At 39.1% G+C, this 17,400-nt stretch overlaps 4 protein-coding genes across 4 annotated transcripts in view; 2 read left to right on the forward strand and 2 right to left on the reverse strand.

Moving 5' to 3' along the window:
* LOC130690820 (scavenger receptor class B member 1-like) overlaps positions 1-17,400 on the forward strand; it is a 96,086-nt gene that overhangs the window by 58,798 nt on the left and 19,888 nt on the right. The gene's annotated exons all lie outside the window — the stretch shown is intronic.
* Positions 2,879-7,493, reverse strand: LOC130690814 (ras GTPase-activating protein 1-like). The gene is made up of 14 exons (XM_057513676.2): positions 7,195-7,493; positions 6,533-6,889; positions 6,264-6,466; positions 6,002-6,193; positions 5,595-5,935; positions 5,257-5,532; positions 4,974-5,173; positions 4,802-4,911; positions 4,638-4,737; positions 4,371-4,575; positions 4,194-4,309; positions 3,812-4,133; positions 3,589-3,714; positions 2,879-3,518 (listed from the first exon to the last, which is right to left on the reverse strand). Exons 1-14 carry the CDS (start codon positions 7,425-7,427, stop codon positions 3,441-3,443), a joined length of 2,859 nt encoding a protein of 952 aa, XP_057369659.1. The 5' UTR covers positions 7,428-7,493; the 3' UTR covers positions 2,879-3,440.
* LOC130690841 (mpv17-like protein) lies at positions 8,017-8,976 on the forward strand. The gene is made up of 3 exons (XM_057513708.1): positions 8,017-8,303; positions 8,442-8,709; positions 8,769-8,976. Exons 1-3 carry the CDS (start codon positions 8,173-8,175, stop codon positions 8,919-8,921), a joined length of 552 nt encoding a protein of 183 aa, XP_057369691.1. The 5' UTR covers positions 8,017-8,172; the 3' UTR covers positions 8,922-8,976.
* LOC130690818 (alkyldihydroxyacetonephosphate synthase, peroxisomal-like) lies at positions 9,023-12,160 on the reverse strand. The gene is made up of 10 exons (XM_057513684.2): positions 11,878-12,160; positions 11,297-11,581; positions 11,090-11,239; positions 10,864-11,015; positions 10,654-10,790; positions 10,397-10,575; positions 10,207-10,334; positions 9,831-10,139; positions 9,652-9,766; positions 9,023-9,576 (listed from the first exon to the last, which is right to left on the reverse strand). The coding sequence occupies exons 1-10, from the start codon at positions 11,936-11,938 to the stop codon at positions 9,251-9,253; spliced, it is 1,842 nt and encodes a 613-aa protein (XP_057369667.1). The 5' UTR covers positions 11,939-12,160; the 3' UTR covers positions 9,023-9,250.

Below are 17,400 nucleotides of genomic sequence, written 5' to 3' on the forward strand. Positions count from 1 at the left end.
AACTGTTAGTTTGCGCACCAAGTGAATTTTCTTCCTATTCGTTAGACGTTTGGAATATTGAAAACGAGGAGACAAATCGTTTTATCCTTGATTTTCGTTCTCTTAATTAAGAGGATACGTAGCTATCGTACATATTTTCCGAAAGCGATCGAACTGATGGTTATTCTTTTGTGGTCGCTCAGAGACCGTAATCATTGTCATCGCAATTAAGACGAATAAATCTGGGTTTCGAGACGTCTGCTTCTGTCGAATCTTCTCATCACGACGCAAGCAGAAGCTGTGTATAATGAAGAGAAATCATCGGTGCATTAACAATGGCGTCGACTGATTCACTGTCGGTCGTGGTAGGCCGCCCATCGGAGTGGCATTTTCAAATTCTTGGGTTGCAACTGCACGTAATGGGATGGCGCGGTGTCAACCAACGGGATCGTGCATTATGCATGACTATGTAAATAGAAGTATAGTCTGTAGCGGTGACACAATAGACTTTGGTGAGGTGCGTATAATAGAGCTGGGAACGCACAAAAGGCTTTGATACTAAGTCGACAAAAGTAGTGAGAGAAAATATAATAACAATAAAGCCACCTGCATCGTAGTGGAAAGCCTTCCTTTGCGTGTTACGTGGAGAAACTATCGACATATACAGTACATACCGTTTTCTCCATTCGCACTTTTTTGGGAACTTTGATTTATGCCTATCATTAAAAATACAAAATACTCAAAAACAGCGTGGCTGCAACAAAGCATGGAGACACACCCTACTTTCATAGCTGAGCGAGTTATGTGTCTTGTACATATCGGAAAAACAGCATTTTGATACGGACCTGTTTTCCGGTGTCCTTAACTCACATCGGCTTGTTTTTTGTTTTTTCTGGGAAGACGACTCGAAGTAAGAGCTTTTAGCCCAATATCCAACAGCTCTTTGACCCGCTAAAAGGGTGCCGATCATATTATGCGCGCATGCAACGCACAGTGATTGGTGATCGTAAATAAGCTACCAGAACGTCATCGCATGACTGCCATTCAACTGATCAAAATGGAAAAGAAGGGGAAGCATATGAAAAGACCGGATTTTGATCGATTGCGATATTTCTCCAACGGTGATAGAATCATGCGCGCCTTTATTCATCGCCTTGAAAAACTGCACGCTGCACGTTTTTTTCGCTCTCGTCAATATACAAGATGTGCCATCTGACTTTCTTCTTGATTATATGTGGAGACGACATCTTCTCGAAAGGTATTCTATATGCCATTAGCAACAGCAGTTACTCAGATCATTTAGCTGTCATAATTCGTATGTGTCGCCTGGTTAAATTATCATCAACGCCATCTAGCGAGCGCCACGAACCTTTGCACGCTCGTTATTTTTTTGCGCTGTAACGTACTGGCGCGCTAGCATTAGGAAATATTCGCTATGTTAAAAAACGGTTGACTTGATGAAAAAAATAAACAATTTTCCCGGAATCAGCATTCAATTTTAAGTATACCCTGTGGTAATCAACAAATTCCAATGAGGGTCAGTTTTAACAACAAACAATTTTAAGCCCGACTAACAAATAAGCCCGACTTTTCATATTTTTTTGTTTTTTTAGGTTTGATTTAAAAACTCTGAGTCCAATTGCAAAATAAACTTGATTTCCTTGATAAGCATTCAATTCTGAATCAAAATAATTTATTTTAAGCCAAATTTGAAATTTGACAAAAAATGAAAAAGTGGGAAGGCTATAGCCTTCTCACTTTTGTCAAAATCGGGCAAAAACGAAATCGTTTGGATTGCAATAAAAATCCCACAGTATAATGAAAATTGAACGCTGATTCCGACTCAGCTATTGGTTTTCTCCTTAAGTCAGCCATTTTTTAAAGAAAAGAAAAGAAAGTGCTGTTAGCGCTCTTTATTTTTTGCGCTGTAGCGTACTGGCACGCTAGCATTGTGTAATATTCGCCGTGTTAAAAAACGGTTAACCTAATAAAAACAACAACAATTTTACCGGAATCAGCATTCAATTTTGAGTATACTCTGGGATAATCAACGAATTCCAATGAGTGCCAGTTTTAACAGGAAAAAATTTTAAGCCCGACTAATAAATAAGCCCGACTTTTGTTATTTTTTTGTTTTTCAGGTTTAATTTAAAAACTATGAATCCAATTGAAATATTAATTTGATTTTCGTGATTAGCATTTAATTCTGATTCGAAATCATGTATTTTAAACCAAACTTGAAATTTGGTCAAAAATGAAAAAGTGCAAAGGCAAGAAGTAAGGTTTTGTCAAAATCGGCCAACGACATCACTTGGAATTCGACGAAACACGGCATAATCAAAATTGAACGCTGATTTCGATTCAGTGATTGGTTTTCTAATTGAAGCCAGCCGTTTTCAAAATAATAAAAAAAGTGCTATAAGTAGACTTGCCGCGATCGCGATCGAAAATTGATCGCTATTATTTTCATTACTGAATGCCAATCTCAAAGCAGTAACATCAAATCACAAACATTTAAGGAGAATTACGAATATTGGCTACATTTTTAGATGAAATGTTAAGTTAAAATATATAAAAAGTTAAAAATAAACGTAAAACACGTGCTTTCATATAGGAATTATCGTGGGACGTTTTCCTAAAAAATCTGACACTTATTGGATCGCGATTAATTTTCATCGCTTTACGGCAGGTTTGCTTATGCGTTCGCCAGATTAAACTAATACAGGCGAAACTGAACAGATTATTATCAAAACGTATGTTAGGAACGTCTAACCAAAATAAGGAGCAAAACTTTTCGTTTTGTTTTAACCCACAGTATCATTTGTTTGGTTTACCCTTAGCAACTCTCTGCCATTCAAAGCAAAAAGGAAATCTTAGATATTGCGCCGATAGACAAACATTTAAAAAAATTTCTGTTTATTGACAAACTGCAAAGTTTACGACGCTTGAATATCTTCGAACGATACAGAGGAGATTGCTATCATCAAATGAGATTTCAAACTTTTTAAATCTTCATACTAGGATCATCATATACGATTCTTCCTGAAACACAAAAGAAAACAGATTCTATGCGACACAGTAGCAATAAGTGTTATTTTTTCAGATGGCAGCGGACTAGCAAAGGATGATTTTTTTTTTTCAAATTAACCGATGAACAATGAAATATGGCACGCATATTTAACACTTCTCAGTGGATTAACCAGTTGCTCTTACTAAGCCATGATTTATCACACTGATACAAAATTTTTCTCCGGCGATTATTGCTAGTAATTTTCTTCTTAGTATAATCGTTATAAACTTCACTGTCTTCTTAGAAACGTCATCGTTGGATAATAGGAAATGAAGAATGCGACGATTCGTCTTTGCAAGAAAATAAGCTAGTTGGATTGCAGACCCGATTCAAAGTTTTCCCCCCGGCCATTATTCAAGCATAACAATTTCCAAAAGAAACAAGGCTATCATCAATGAATCATCTCCATATACTTTTGCTTGTGCTTGGTGAGCATCTCAGTAACCGTAACCAACTTTTTAATTGTAACCTAAAAAAAAAAAGAAAGATTCATTAGTGTTCGTTCATGTAATAGTTCGGGAATTGTGCCAGAATAATACCTTTGCTTTGGCCATCAGTTGTAGATCTTTTAAATGAGTCACGCAAATGTGGTGCAATGTACCCAGATCTCTAGCTGGATCTCCTCGCACGCCAGAGTCATCAGCGTCCGGTTTTTCTTTGACATTCTTCGATTGGCGGAAAAATAGCAAAACATGTTATTTTTTTTTTTTTTTTTGTGCGTCAAAAAACTTCAGCAAACGCCATAATAATTTAAAAACGAACCGAAAGTTGATCCAAGTAATAAACCATCCGTTCTTTGTTCTTAAGAATGAACGGATTGACAACTTCCATGTAAGGCTCTTTACCGCCAAATTCGACAAGGTTGGCGAGATTCTGAAGGCATTTGGCCACCATAATGAGCGAGCGGGCCGCGTTGTGCGAAGGCGTTTCCGCGATAAGGTTAAAATTACGAGGGTTTAAAATGGCCGGGCAAAGGAGGCGTAAGAAAATAAAACCGCTGACTACCCTAGTGCGAACCAGTCGCTCTTGAGGCCAGCGCGACATCACCTTCCTTTGGAGACAACTGCATATGTATCTAATAGTTCTAAAAGGAAGACGACAAATTTGTAATAGTGCAAAACGAAAATTAAAGACGGTAACGAACTTAGGACAGGCTTCAGCTGACATGAGGATCGACTCCGTTATTTCGTCCAAGATCTGCAAAAGGAATTCCGCGTTTGCACAGGCATCACCACCGGGATCCATTTTGGAAGGGTTCAACTGGAAATGTTGATCTCCCGTTAGGATAGGACGATATAAAGATAAGTTCGTTGAAATTTACTTCACAAGACTGCTTCGCTTCCATTAACTTGTGGATAGTCTCGCTGACGGCAGCCATCAGGAAAGGCGTACAAATCGATTTCATATAATGGTCCATTAGTGTTGTTGTCAACGAGGCAGCTCTAAACAACGTTGACGTTTCTTCCTCCTTATCAATTTCGGCGTCGTTTAGTGTTTGAAGTAAGTCGGCTTCCTTGCGTTCATGTCTGTGAAACAAAACGCAAAGAAATTTAATAGCATTCGAGAAAAATAAAATTGGGCAACGCACCTGAATACCCGCAACAACGATGTGGCCAGTGGAACGCGATCTAGATGACACAAGTCTGCCAACGCACGGACAGCCTCTAAATGAGGATCCAGCAATAATTCTGTGAATAAAATTATCTCTATTATTGCCAGATTTTCGCAAACAGACGAAGTAAACAGAAAAACCTTTAAGGGGAGAGTATTCTTCTTCGGGCATAATCAGATCGTGCAAATATCTCGTGCGCAAGCGAATAGTGCCCCATTCACCCACAGGCGTCATTCCCGAGAGATTATACCTACAAAAAATTAAGGGAATAAAAACTAATCAAACAAACGCATATTAAGTGAACTTCATTACCATTCCTCCACTTCATCACCGTTACTTAGATTGGAAAATTCAACCGTCAATTCAGCTACTTCGGAATCTTTCGAGCGTTTTCCCTTGTTGTTTATGGTTAGGGTTAAGGTTAGCACGTCCGGTGGAATGTCATCCAGCAAAAATTCTTGGTCCCAGACTGGGTCAGGTCCATTGAAGAATCTTGTACGTGCTACCTTCACCTATAGTAATCGTGTAACGATAACGACATTTTACCTATTAAAAACCTGAAAACTGGTATAACAGTTAACTAAAGAAGACATACCTGATTGAGCGCAATAACGCAATATGGATTGGGAACAAGTCGTTGTGGCAGGCGATGGGCTTCTAAAACTGTCAGATGAAGGCAACGGAGTTCGCGAAGCCGATTAATCTTGGGACTGCGAGCTACTTGAGGAGCGCAAAGGGGCTTGAGTGCGGCGATCCATTCAACCACCGACTCGCCATTGGGTGCTGCCAGGTAGGTCACGGTTGCAAGACAAGGCAAAGCTCGCTCTACTAGCTGTAAGCAGTAGCTTCGATCAAACAATGAGTCATGAACCTATGTGCACAAATACCAGTTATCGTCATTTGCTCGAAGCATCAACACTTATTGGCATATACTTGGTAAAGGTACGAACAGGAAAGATCAATAAGTCCACGAGGTTTCGTGCGTTTTGGGTTATCGAAGAAGTACAGTCGGTCTTCACCGTTATCGCTCTGAAGCACGAAATGAAGACTTTTCCATTTCTTATTCTTTTCGCTCTTTTTATACAAGTAGCCCTGCATGCGAGCATTCATAGACTTTTTAACACCCGTTTGCTCACGGCATTCACGGAGGGTGGCGTAGATCTTTTCGGCGCAAGATGAAACATCTCGCGTTGGATCGAGGCGCAAACCCGAACTAGCGACTCCTCCATCCGTTACACACCGTGAACTTGGTACGAGCAGACCCAACGTGTGACCTAACGATGTGAGAAGAGTTGATGAAGACAAAAACAAAACACAAATGCTAGTTCAATATTTCTTACCTTCAACAATTTGTTCACACTTGTAGCGACTAATAACCGCATCAAGACAGTTAAAAGTCCTACCACCCATCAAGTAACGAACGCCTTTTTTCTCAATTCGGAAGCGCTGAATTTGGTTGTTGATATGGAAGAAGAGAGAGTAATCGCCAGGTGAATTGTCGCTCGGCCGCACAAGAAAGCTGCCAGGACCGGCTGGAGTTTAACAACGTTTTTTTTTTAAATCTCCTCCTCACGTTAATTCAGCTAAGAATGTGGTGGCTACCTTTGACGAGCATATCAACTGCTTCGTCCTTGGTGATGTTGTCGTGAAACCAGCTAAAAACTTGGTTGGGGTCAATAGTTTCGTCAATGTTTTCCACGAGATCTTGAAACACCAATCCTTGCTCGCCAGTCCGGTGTGCCGTCACCCACAACCAACCCTCACCCATGTCGTTATGAACGAAGAAAATATCGCCCTTGTGAAATCTAGAAGAAAATGTTTAGTTAAAAAAACAGGTTAATTGTAATATGACGACCTGAATATATGCTTACGTCAATTCATCCGTATCTGGCATTTTTGTGTAGGGAAGAATAGCTACTACTTTCTTTTTGTCGTTGACAGGCTCTGGCGGAGCCACAGGATGTATTAGCCTTTCTTTTTTCAATAGATCGGCAAAGTTTGTATAATAACCGACTAGATCTAAAAGAGAATCAAATTGCCGTCCTCCAATGTAAAAGTCGCCACATACTGCCGACACTCGAAAGTGATTGACGCCAGTTCGACCCAAGTATGATAATACGTATGAACCAGGTTTTCGATCTGATTCGCGAACTAAGTAAGCGCCCAACTTGCCAAAGTCGCGAAGTCGGCTTTCTGAGCCGAATCTATCCAATCTTCCATGATACCAACTGAAACAAAAAAAATTTTATTTTTGCAACTATGTAAACTGCTACGATATACAGCAATTATCTAGTAAATATCACTTGTTCACATTACTCGAAGCTGTAAAACTGTTATTACAATAAAATAAGCTAGTAAATTGCAACACGAAAGTTATAAGTCAGCCTTTCTGGTATTATTATTAAACAGATTAATAGTCCTGCGACTGTAGAAATGACAGTTTTGTGTAAATAAAGAAACCAACAAAGCAGACTTAAGGGCACTTTAACTCATAAAATCATATGGAATAAAAATACAAATATTGATAACTTACTCGGTCTCTGGAGGGGCGACGAGTGAAACATTGTTGTAGCCATCAATGTCGTCCGCTTCCGTTTGTGATGAAGTAAATGGATCGAAATCTTCGACACCCAAATCGACATTGTCGTCACTCCCTGTGCTTGGAGAAGCGTGCAATTTTTCTTTTTCCCTTTCGGACCTTGTTTCTTTTTCTTTCGTAGAAGACGAGCGGCTCACGCCGAACGCTCCTCTGATGAAGTCCGCCATCACGAAAAATATCTGCTCCCACTACTTGACATTTAAGACCCAATGTTGTCACGTCGTTCTAATCCCCACCATCCCTAATCAGCAGTGTTCTACACTTCTACGAGAGGTTCTGCTTCTGCTGTTGCTGTTCCCTCTCATTCCCTCTTCCGTGATTACTGATTCGCTCTTTACTTTTAAGTTTTCAGTTTTCCGTTTTATGACATAATCGGTTCTTTCTTGTCTACTTGTCGGTACTGGAACCAATCCTTGTGGCTACCATATGACTCTGCTTTGACCATACCAGTACATCTTGAAAGCATTTTTGCTAGTGTCTCGGCGAATGTTAGAAGTGAACAATACAAGCAGCGTTCTGTAGCCAGTGTTTCTTCTATATTTATCATATAAGACGAAATCGTATCGCATGAGTGGCTTGACCCATATTCGTAAGAAGTTTTGAAATCGAATCAGCTTTGATAACACTTAACATAATATTTTGCTAAATATAATTTTATTTTCTTGTCAAACCTGCGTTCACAAAATAATGTAATAACATTTTGTGTGTCATCGGCTACGCAACCAACGCAAGATACCCACTTTATCTAGAAAAGCACGGGTTGCGTAACCCACTGTGTTCATGTAAACAACAGCTAACTGTGATTGTGTGTAAATATCCACAATCAGCACAAAGTAGCAGCCAGGGTAAATTCCATTATCCAGGCTGCCAGTTTCATTTCTAGAGGAAAATTTCGGCAGAATGTGAATTAAGATGTCGCGGAATCTGACCATGCTTTTCACAAAGTATCCTATTTCGAGAGGCATGGTTGTATATGCTGTACTGTGGCCCAGTTCAGATTTATTTCGCCAAGCAGCTACTAATGGAATCCAAAAAGATAGAACGTACGCAACTGGTTTTATAGTAACTATGCTTGTTGTCTCGTATAAAATAGTTGAAGGAAAAAGCTCCATATCTAATACTTAACATTTATAAAATATTGGGTATAGACAATGTTCATTACATTTTGTTTGTGTTTACAGAACATCTACTGATACATCAAGACTTGCTAGGTTCTCTTTATTTGGTACTTTGTGGGTTGCACCCACAGTGTTTACTTGGGTTAAAATATCAAGCAGACTTATCCCTGGATCAAGTCTGCAAGTTGCAGCATTCAAAGCACTACTTGAGCAATTTACTTATGGCCCATTTAGCATTGTCACTTTTTATTTTGGAATGAACATACTAGAAGGCAAAAGCTCCAAAGAGGCTTGGCAAGAAGTACAGAATAAATTTCTACCAACATGGAAGGTAATGGTGATAAATTATTTGTAGGTACTTTAATCGATTTTGTTTCACAACCATTCAAGATGGGAGTCAAGTTTTGGCCTATTGTGCAAACTTTAAACTTTGCATTGGTACCGGAAAGAAACCGAGTTGTATTTGTTGGTTTGGCAAGTTTTGTCTGGACAACTTATCTATCGTTTATGGAAATCAGCCCGTCACAGTGCAAGAAAATCTAACCTTTGTACATTTGTCCAATTTTGCCAAATGCCATACAAATTGTAGCAATATAAATTTCTCATTTAAAAACTTTAATAAGATTTTCAGAACCATGAGGTGGTTTTAATCATTTCCTTTATTTAAAAACGGGCGACATGCATCATTTCGAAGGATCAGAAAAAGGTACCGTTCGTCTTAGGAGAGAAGATGAAAATAACGAAATAAATGTTTGGCAGATTACTTGAAATGAATTGCATGAAGAGGGTTTATTTAGAGTATATGGGAAATTTGTAATGAATGCAAAAAGCCGCAACGTGCGGAACGGGTCACGAAAATAAAGATAAAGATTTTAGTCAAAAACCAAATTACCAGCTGCCATAATATTTTGGGGATCAACGGTATTTTTTATGGAATGAAGCACATTGATGGCATTGGAAGTCAAAATGGAAGGTAGCCACTTCTTACGGATTTTGCCTACGCCATGGTGATGTGACAAGGAGCCTCCAGATGCCATGATTTCATTGCGAGCAATTATTTCTAGTTCTTCGTACACCTCTACCGCCTGTAGCATGCTCATCGTTCCATAGTTGAAGCCAAAGTAGAAATAAATGCAGGCACCAGCATCGTATACCTGAGTGACTCGCGCCGAAATAAAAGAATGCGAAAATTTGCGATCTAATAATAAAAAAATGTGTTAAACCGAGTTTTCGGCATTAATTTGGTGAACTTTATGAGAGATAATAATAGTACCAGCGCATTCCTTCTCCAAACGGCTTTTGGTATTGTTAACTACGTTAACGACTCTATCCCACGGTACCGACGTCTCGAACGACTCTGCAACAACACCATAATCCAGCCCAATGTCCTGGTAATGGACGTAACCAATTTATGTTTCAAGTACTTCATATACGAAAGAAAACATATATTACTCTAATGTAGGCTATGGCGAAAGTCAGTTGGTAGCCTCGTTTTCCATTGTGCTCTCCAGCAGGGATTCCTTGAAACTCGAGGCCTATAGTATTGAGCTTTTCTTCTTGAACGGCCACCTCTTTGATTGTCCCTTCCATTACAATAGTGGCGACGCAAATTTTGTTAATGTCCAATCCTTTCAAGCGAGTCAGATAGAAATTCTTTAGACCATCGACTATGAGCCCAAAAGGACCCTTCGACGGGCGCAAAGCTTGGCCAAACTGGAACTGCTGGTTGTCCATGAGACGCAGGGAAGCCGGTTGACAGCGCTACATGAAAATAACATTTTATAGGCATGTCCCAAAATTATTCAGATACTTAAAAAATGAAGCTCACGTCACGGGCAACTTGTCTCATAAATTTGACGCCACACTCAAAATCCGGAAAGACAAACGAAGCATATTTTCGTAATGGCGGAATGGGTCGTATTTTTATTGTCACTTCTGTGATTACTCCCAAAGTCCCTGGAAATTATAAATCGTGTTTACGTGCATGATAGATAGTTTGCCTGGCTTAGATGAAGTACCTTCAGAACCGATCATCACATGGTTCATATCGGGTCCCGTTGAAACGCGGGGATAAGTTCCGCTGCTTCGCCATTCGCCGCTGGGCGTCACGGCACGCAGGGCCACTACCAGGTCTTCAATGTTGCCGTAGCGGTTTTTCTTCATGCCGGAGGCTCGTGTGGCTACCCATCCTCCAAGGCTATTCACCGAGTAAAAAATAAAGAAAAGTGCGCATTAATACGTAAGCTGCGGTTGTTTTAGTGATAGAACCAAATACCTCGAAAATTCATATGAATCCGGTTCATGGCCTGTCGTATATCCTCGTTTCTGTAATCGATCTTCGAGATCTTTTCCAATAATACCCGACTCGACATGAGCAACCAAGTTGCCATCGTCAATCCACAAAATTTGATTCTACCAAAAAAAATTTAAAACACGACAAAAGGAAATGAAAACATCCGACAGATGGTGTAAGGAATGGAGTTACCATCTGTGAAGTATCTAATGAGACTATCATTCGTTGTTCCTCGCGTTTACAGTCTACTGCTCCGGTTACGTTCGTTCCACCTCCGATGGGTACAACAGCGACGTTGTATTTAGAGGCCAGGGCTACTAACTCTTCCACATGAGAGTGACACTCTAAGCAGAATATATACTTACACATTAGTACTTTGAATTGTATGACCCACTATTTATTGTCTTTGAACGTTTACCTGGCCATGCAACAATATCTGGTATTCTTAGAAATTGTCCTGCTCTCAAATGGGCAATGTCATGAAGTGTGTGGCCATGGGCACGGAAAAGCCTATCCATTCCCTCAAAAGAGTATGATATACTGCTGTTCTTCAATCCATTGACAAAACCTGTTAGCAAGAGACCTTTAAAAAATGTAAACAGGCTAGAAAGGCTATGGAAAATACCTTCATTCAAAATGGGTTCTGGGTAGCTTGGTTCACCCTGGGGATCCTTCTTTTTTTCGGGTTGAATACCAATTGTAGCATAGGCCCAGTCATAAAAGTGTGGGAGATCTACGCTGGCGATTTCATAGCGGCTGCCGCTGAAGGTAAAGACATATTTTGGATGTTGCCCTGTGCCGAGATTGTTCAAAACGAAACCAGAATCTTCGTAACCCCATCCATTCCATCGCAGTAATTCTTGCCGTTTTTTGGGTATTGAACTTGGTACTTTTGGTGTCCCCTTGTCATCTGTAACTCATACATTTTGAAACTACCAATTAATATTAATTCCATATGCCATTAAATAAAGGTAAAACGGGAGACACGATTAAACGAAGTCAAATTAAAAATTACAAATAAAAGGTTGGTAGTCCTTGATTCCTGTAAATGTCAAAAACGGGTTTCGTCTGCACTTGGTTACATAAAAGGGAGACGAAACCGGTGCCAGATTGAATGAAATTACACACAATGATTCACAAAAATCGAATATCAATGTCTTGTCTCAGCCGAGAGAAAACAATGAAAATATTTATATAAGTTTGTACCGGAATTCTTTGTAAGATGTCGGTGAATGACGGCTAATCGGTCGGCACTAGAATCTGCCATTTGTAGATATTCTTAAAAGTTAAAGCTATCAAAAAATGCTGTAAACACGTAAAACTGAAGAAACTTCGGCGCCAGCTTGTAAGCCTAGTCGAGGCAATACCACAAGACAACGTTTTTAAAAACAAATGGAGGTAGAAATATTATCTGCAGCACTTGCAAGAATTTCCAAGACGACGAAGACTGCCAACCGCTTGGCGGTCGCTGCAACGCTCAACTGGGCGCACTCGCTTCCAAACAACACAGACATACCCGGCTTTTCAGCATGTCCCCAATCCCCACCCTCCTCCTCCTATCTCCCCCTCCATGTCTTTCTCTTTACACTATTCTATGAAGGTGTTTTTTTCTTCTTCGGCCTGCCCTTATCGTTTCTTGTGTATGGAGTTCCCTATTCGATTCACCGCAACCACTGTATACAGAGAGCGCCGTCTCACCTCTTAGATAAGAACTGTGTACATCCACATAGTGCTCTCTGCAAACTTCAGTCGTCAGTAAACTTCTTATATCAGCTAAAATAACCCACAGCAACCAAAGAGTAAACAAAAAAAGAAAGAAAAAAAATGCATAGATTCTGCCTGAACAGGTTTTGTTAGAATAGAACTAGTCTTATTGTGACAACATAGCCATAGATATACCTGACCATTGTTTTTGGTTTTTAGGTGAGTCTGGGAAGGGAACCTGTTAATCTAGTGTTGATCACAACACGTCACGGAATTAGGGTTAGTTATGATCCATTGATCCACCACCCTTTCTAATATCCAAATGGTCAATTCATGAACCCAATTATTGATCCCAATAGATTTCGAAATTTATACGTAAAAACAGCTTTTTACTGAATCCTTAGAGTGTGCTTTGGAGTTTTCTGAGAAGCCTTTTGTCAGCTGCTTTACGGATCTTTCAGTCGGTCCAAGTGGAGCACAGAATATTGATTGTTGGGCATAATGCCACAGAAGCATATTACCACCTTTCTTACCATAAACATTCAACAGAAAAGATCTTGTTTCTTTTTCACGTAACTGACGGTGGCAAACCTTGGGAACCTCTTGAGATGGTATTTGAAAGCAAGAACAATAAACAAAAAGAGGCATTATTATTATTGTTTTATGTCGCATTATAAAAAGTGTTCAACTGAAGAACGTCAGTGAGATAAATAGATGTGGAAAGGCAACTGCATGTAGTACTATGTTCACCACAGTGTGCGAGGATTTTCGCTTCGACAGATGACACAAGTGAATTATTATTATAGTGCTATTGAATGGTTCATGAATGACGGCCCTTGGCTACAGCTTTTTCCATCATGCACGTCAAAAAGACATTTGAAAGTTTTAGTTGCACATACGAAATTATATTGGGCGAGTGGGACACTGCTGTATGCGACTGGACGTTATTGCCCGTTTTATTTCGTCTTGCCATGTTTTTATTAAGGTTCTTCTGATGTGTTGTTTCTTGGTTTTCGCCTTTTATATGCTTTTGCTTATTTCGCTTTCTTTTCTTTTACTGGATATCTTTTAGGCAACGACCGTAACGACATGGGCTGCAGGAAACTTCTTCACGAATAGAAGATATAGGAATGGGCGCCATGATGGATGAAGGAAAACATAACGACGAACGGCCCAATGTTTTATTGATCACCATGCGGCAGTCACCGTTTTCATTCGACACTTCCAGTCTGCTCAGTTCTTCTTTTTAGTCTTTTAACCCTATAGAATAAAGCTGTAACTTTAATGTATTCTATTGCTAAATAACGTTTTCAACAAAACAAAGCACGTTTCAACCTGGAATATCAAACTGGAAGTGAGTTGGCGTATGCACCGCCAAAGACCCACAGGAAATAGTTCAACGACTGTTAAAGTGAAACTTTTACGATTTTTCGCACTAGTGATATCTGAGCAATATGTGAGAGACGGTCCAATCTTAATTTTAGGCATTATAATACGAAAACTATTTAGTATACTACCTTTAAGCTGTTAAGATAACATTTCTCTACTCGATATGCACCTTTTGATCCGAAGCTTCAGCGCCAGCGGATATTTTCTATAAGGAAAAATGTTATAAAAAACATTTGCATATGGAGCTGGGTCAATATTTTCTAGCTTGGGTTGCTTAGCGTAAAATCAAATGTAAAAATACTTGCCTGGTTTTATTTTAACCCCTGGAGTCTATGGAGCCATTCTGGTTTTCCGAGATTCATAACAGAAGCGGCTCCGGATTGTTCTTGTTTAGCGAAGATTTCCAGGGAGACAATTTTGTGACTCCATTTCAATTATTACGCCCTAAAATACTGCTTTATCTTAAACAAACTATGAGATAACTTTCGTTAGTGACACACTGTTTTGAATTTCTTTTATGTAACTATAACGGCCCGCATTAGATTAAAACAACATTAAAAACAAAAAAAAATAAATAAAAATAAACAACCGGAATCGAAAGACCTGAAAATGGAAAGAAAAAGAGAAAGGAAATGTTACGAAAAAGGTCAAATTCCGCTTCCTTCTCACTCTCTCCCTCTTCAAGGGGACAGACAGCCGGACTCTCCTAGGGTAATTTTTATTTTTTTCCTTCAGGCTACAACAGGGCCCACACGTACATTGTTCCCCTGGTCTAGGTAGACAAGCGTATGTTATTTCGTTCAATTTTTGTTTTTCTAATGATGTGGAGACTAAAAAGGGAAACAAAAAAGAACGATAGAGCCGGTTAGCTAGTGAAAACATACCCTTTATGCTAGATGTAAAAGTATTCTATGCGTTTAATAAACATTTTCTATCTAGCATTTCGCATGACGTTTCAAGCGTTCATTATAGTAAAAGTGCTAGATTGACGCGGACGCCAGAGGCGAGGAATTACGTCGTGCACTAGTCATATTTGGATACGCGATGTTACCTGTGCGATGTGGCCTACTTCCAATCGTATACAAGAAGCGGTTTTCTTTTTAAAATAGTAAGCGGAACCGAGAAAAGAAAACGATTTAGGCCGTGAGTGGGCTCAGCCGCAGGCTAGAAGAAATCCGACAACCTTCTCCTAAATTTAACTCACAAAAAATAAATAAAACCAAAATAACTACTGTACAAGATCATACGGAACTCCGACGTTGTGCTGGTTCTGACATAATATCCGTAACCAGAAGATTTTTAAAATCACATTTCCACTATTTGTAAATAAAGGGATTCAAAATGGTTTTTAAAAAACTGTAAAAGAAAACAGAAAAAAAGGCGTGATGTGTGTAAATATGGATTCAATCGCGGGCTAGAAATAGACACTTCTCATTTTAATTACACTTTCTTTTAACAAATCCATTCTTTGGAGCTTCCTTGATTATTTCTTCCAGGAAATACGGAAAGCGTGGGTAAAGTCAGCTTTTTCCCGTCATACGTCTAGTTGGAAAGCCATCTATAGTCCTTAACACACAACCACATGGCTTTTGTCGAATTTCATCCATAAAGACATCCGTGAAACTATGGGCGGTTGAGGTAATAAACGTCGTTGCGAGGTCTAATCTACTTTCTTCTAATACCAGTTTCAGTTTTCGATTAACCTTTCAGAAGGACTTTTATGTTCATTTGAAACCAGATTGTAGTTTTACCATAATTGGAGAGGTCAAGAATAGGACAAAACCGAAGTTCGTGCTATCAAAAAAAGAGTTTTTTCGGGGAAAATCCTATGCCACCAGGTACAAACGGCATTCTTGACGTCACCAACTTTTCTCTAGTGGGCGAAATACGTGACGAATGACTGATACTACTATAACACGCAGAAAATGACGAGAAACCATGCGCCTCGGAGGCAACCAATCATTATCGTAACTCTCGCCATCTGCTGGGGAAATTTTTTACTCAATGGATGAAACATATTTTTGCATTCGTTGAATCGAACTGATAAACGCGTAAAATCTTTCACTACCGCAAAATCTACCCCCCCCTTTTATTTCATTCATGCATACCACACTTGAATAAGTAAAAATTAAATATAAACGCCCTTGAAATTTTCTGTTGCCGTTGTATCACCCTAAACTATTTTCGAGATACTATATGTAAGCACGGAACGCGGAATAGGAAATTGTAATTTTCTGTAGTGCTCCAGTACTGAACCAAAAAAAAAGAAATGAAAGAAATGTTAGTTGAATTCTTGTGATCTTGCTAAGTTAATCTTGAATCTACTTTCAAAGAAGTGATAGGGCAATTTGCGCTTCTAGTCTTCCGTCCAATAAAAGTCACTTCATTAAGATGTCAATACTTCTAAAAATTCCATTGACACTAGTTGCTGGTCGCTTGCTTTATAATAAATCTTTTTTTCTGAACTTGTCTTTCACTGCATGGTTGAAATGTTTTTTTTATATTTTGGGTAATTGATTATTCAAACAAGAACGACTCAACTGGAAAACCTGTTAAGCCACCGCAGTTCAAAAACCATTCGATAGATGGATTTATTGAAGAATTATTCCTTAGAAGTAATAAAATCCTAAACATTTTTACGCAAGTTTTTCTTTGATTTGTGTTACGCCTAGTCAATTTCCCATAAGCAAGTCATACGGGTAGAAGCCGTTGCACTCTTGCCTCACTCAACGATTTTCTGTTATCACTTCGACATTGCAACGCTTACCATTTACCTTTGGACAGTGTTTGTATGAAGCACTATTTCAAATATAGCTTTCGTAGTCGGTAATATGAAACTGGCAATTCCATGTAATAGGCTGCATTGTCATTATTCATTTATTAATGAGAAGTGATCTCGACTTTGTTCTTTTCTATATTAGCCAATATTGTAAATTTGTGCTTGATTTTTTATTTCTCACTTCCGCATTTCGTTAAATTACTGTTGCAGTATGCAATTTAAAAAAATTAGACTACTTTTAACTGACGTAACTAAAAAAAAATTCTAGTAAAATGAATATCGAAAGAGTTTTAATTATTGGATTAAAATAACTGAGCTTCAAAAATTTTACGGGAATCTATCACCAAGTCTCGATTGCAGTGACGTGCGATTCCAGACTTTAACACGTTGAATTTTTTCGCATGTAATTAAGTAGTATTTCTTCAGGAGAAAAAACAGCATTTTCCATAGAGTAGTCATGTCGGTTTCATACAGCCGGGACTGTTACAAACGAATCCAATTTCGTCAGTTATAGTTCTCGCGCGGAAGTCATTGTCTCAACCGATGCCAACGCCCGAAAGCCTCTTTTGCGTTGTGATCAAATTTCGTAGGTAAAACACAGCCGTTATGGCAGAACGACGAATGGTTCCTATACCTCGCTTTTCGACGATTCGATTGCAACATTTTTCGGGTGAAAAACTACTGAGAACGACTCTAAAACGAACAAAAATGCTGAGATGATAAAAGTCGGAAAAAGGGCGAGCGTTGTCGGCCGCCATTATATTGCAATCCATTCTCAACTCGGTTTCGCCCTCTAGATTCGTTGACTCTCGTATAATAAGAATATCTAGGTTTTATTCCCAAAAACCTTGCATTTC

Source organism: Daphnia carinata, chromosome 1 (assembly GCF_022539665.2).
Source record: "Daphnia carinata strain CSIRO-1 chromosome 1, CSIRO_AGI_Dcar_HiC_V3, whole genome shotgun sequence".
Taxonomy (NCBI): Eukaryota; Metazoa; Arthropoda; class Branchiopoda; order Diplostraca; family Daphniidae; genus Daphnia; species Daphnia carinata.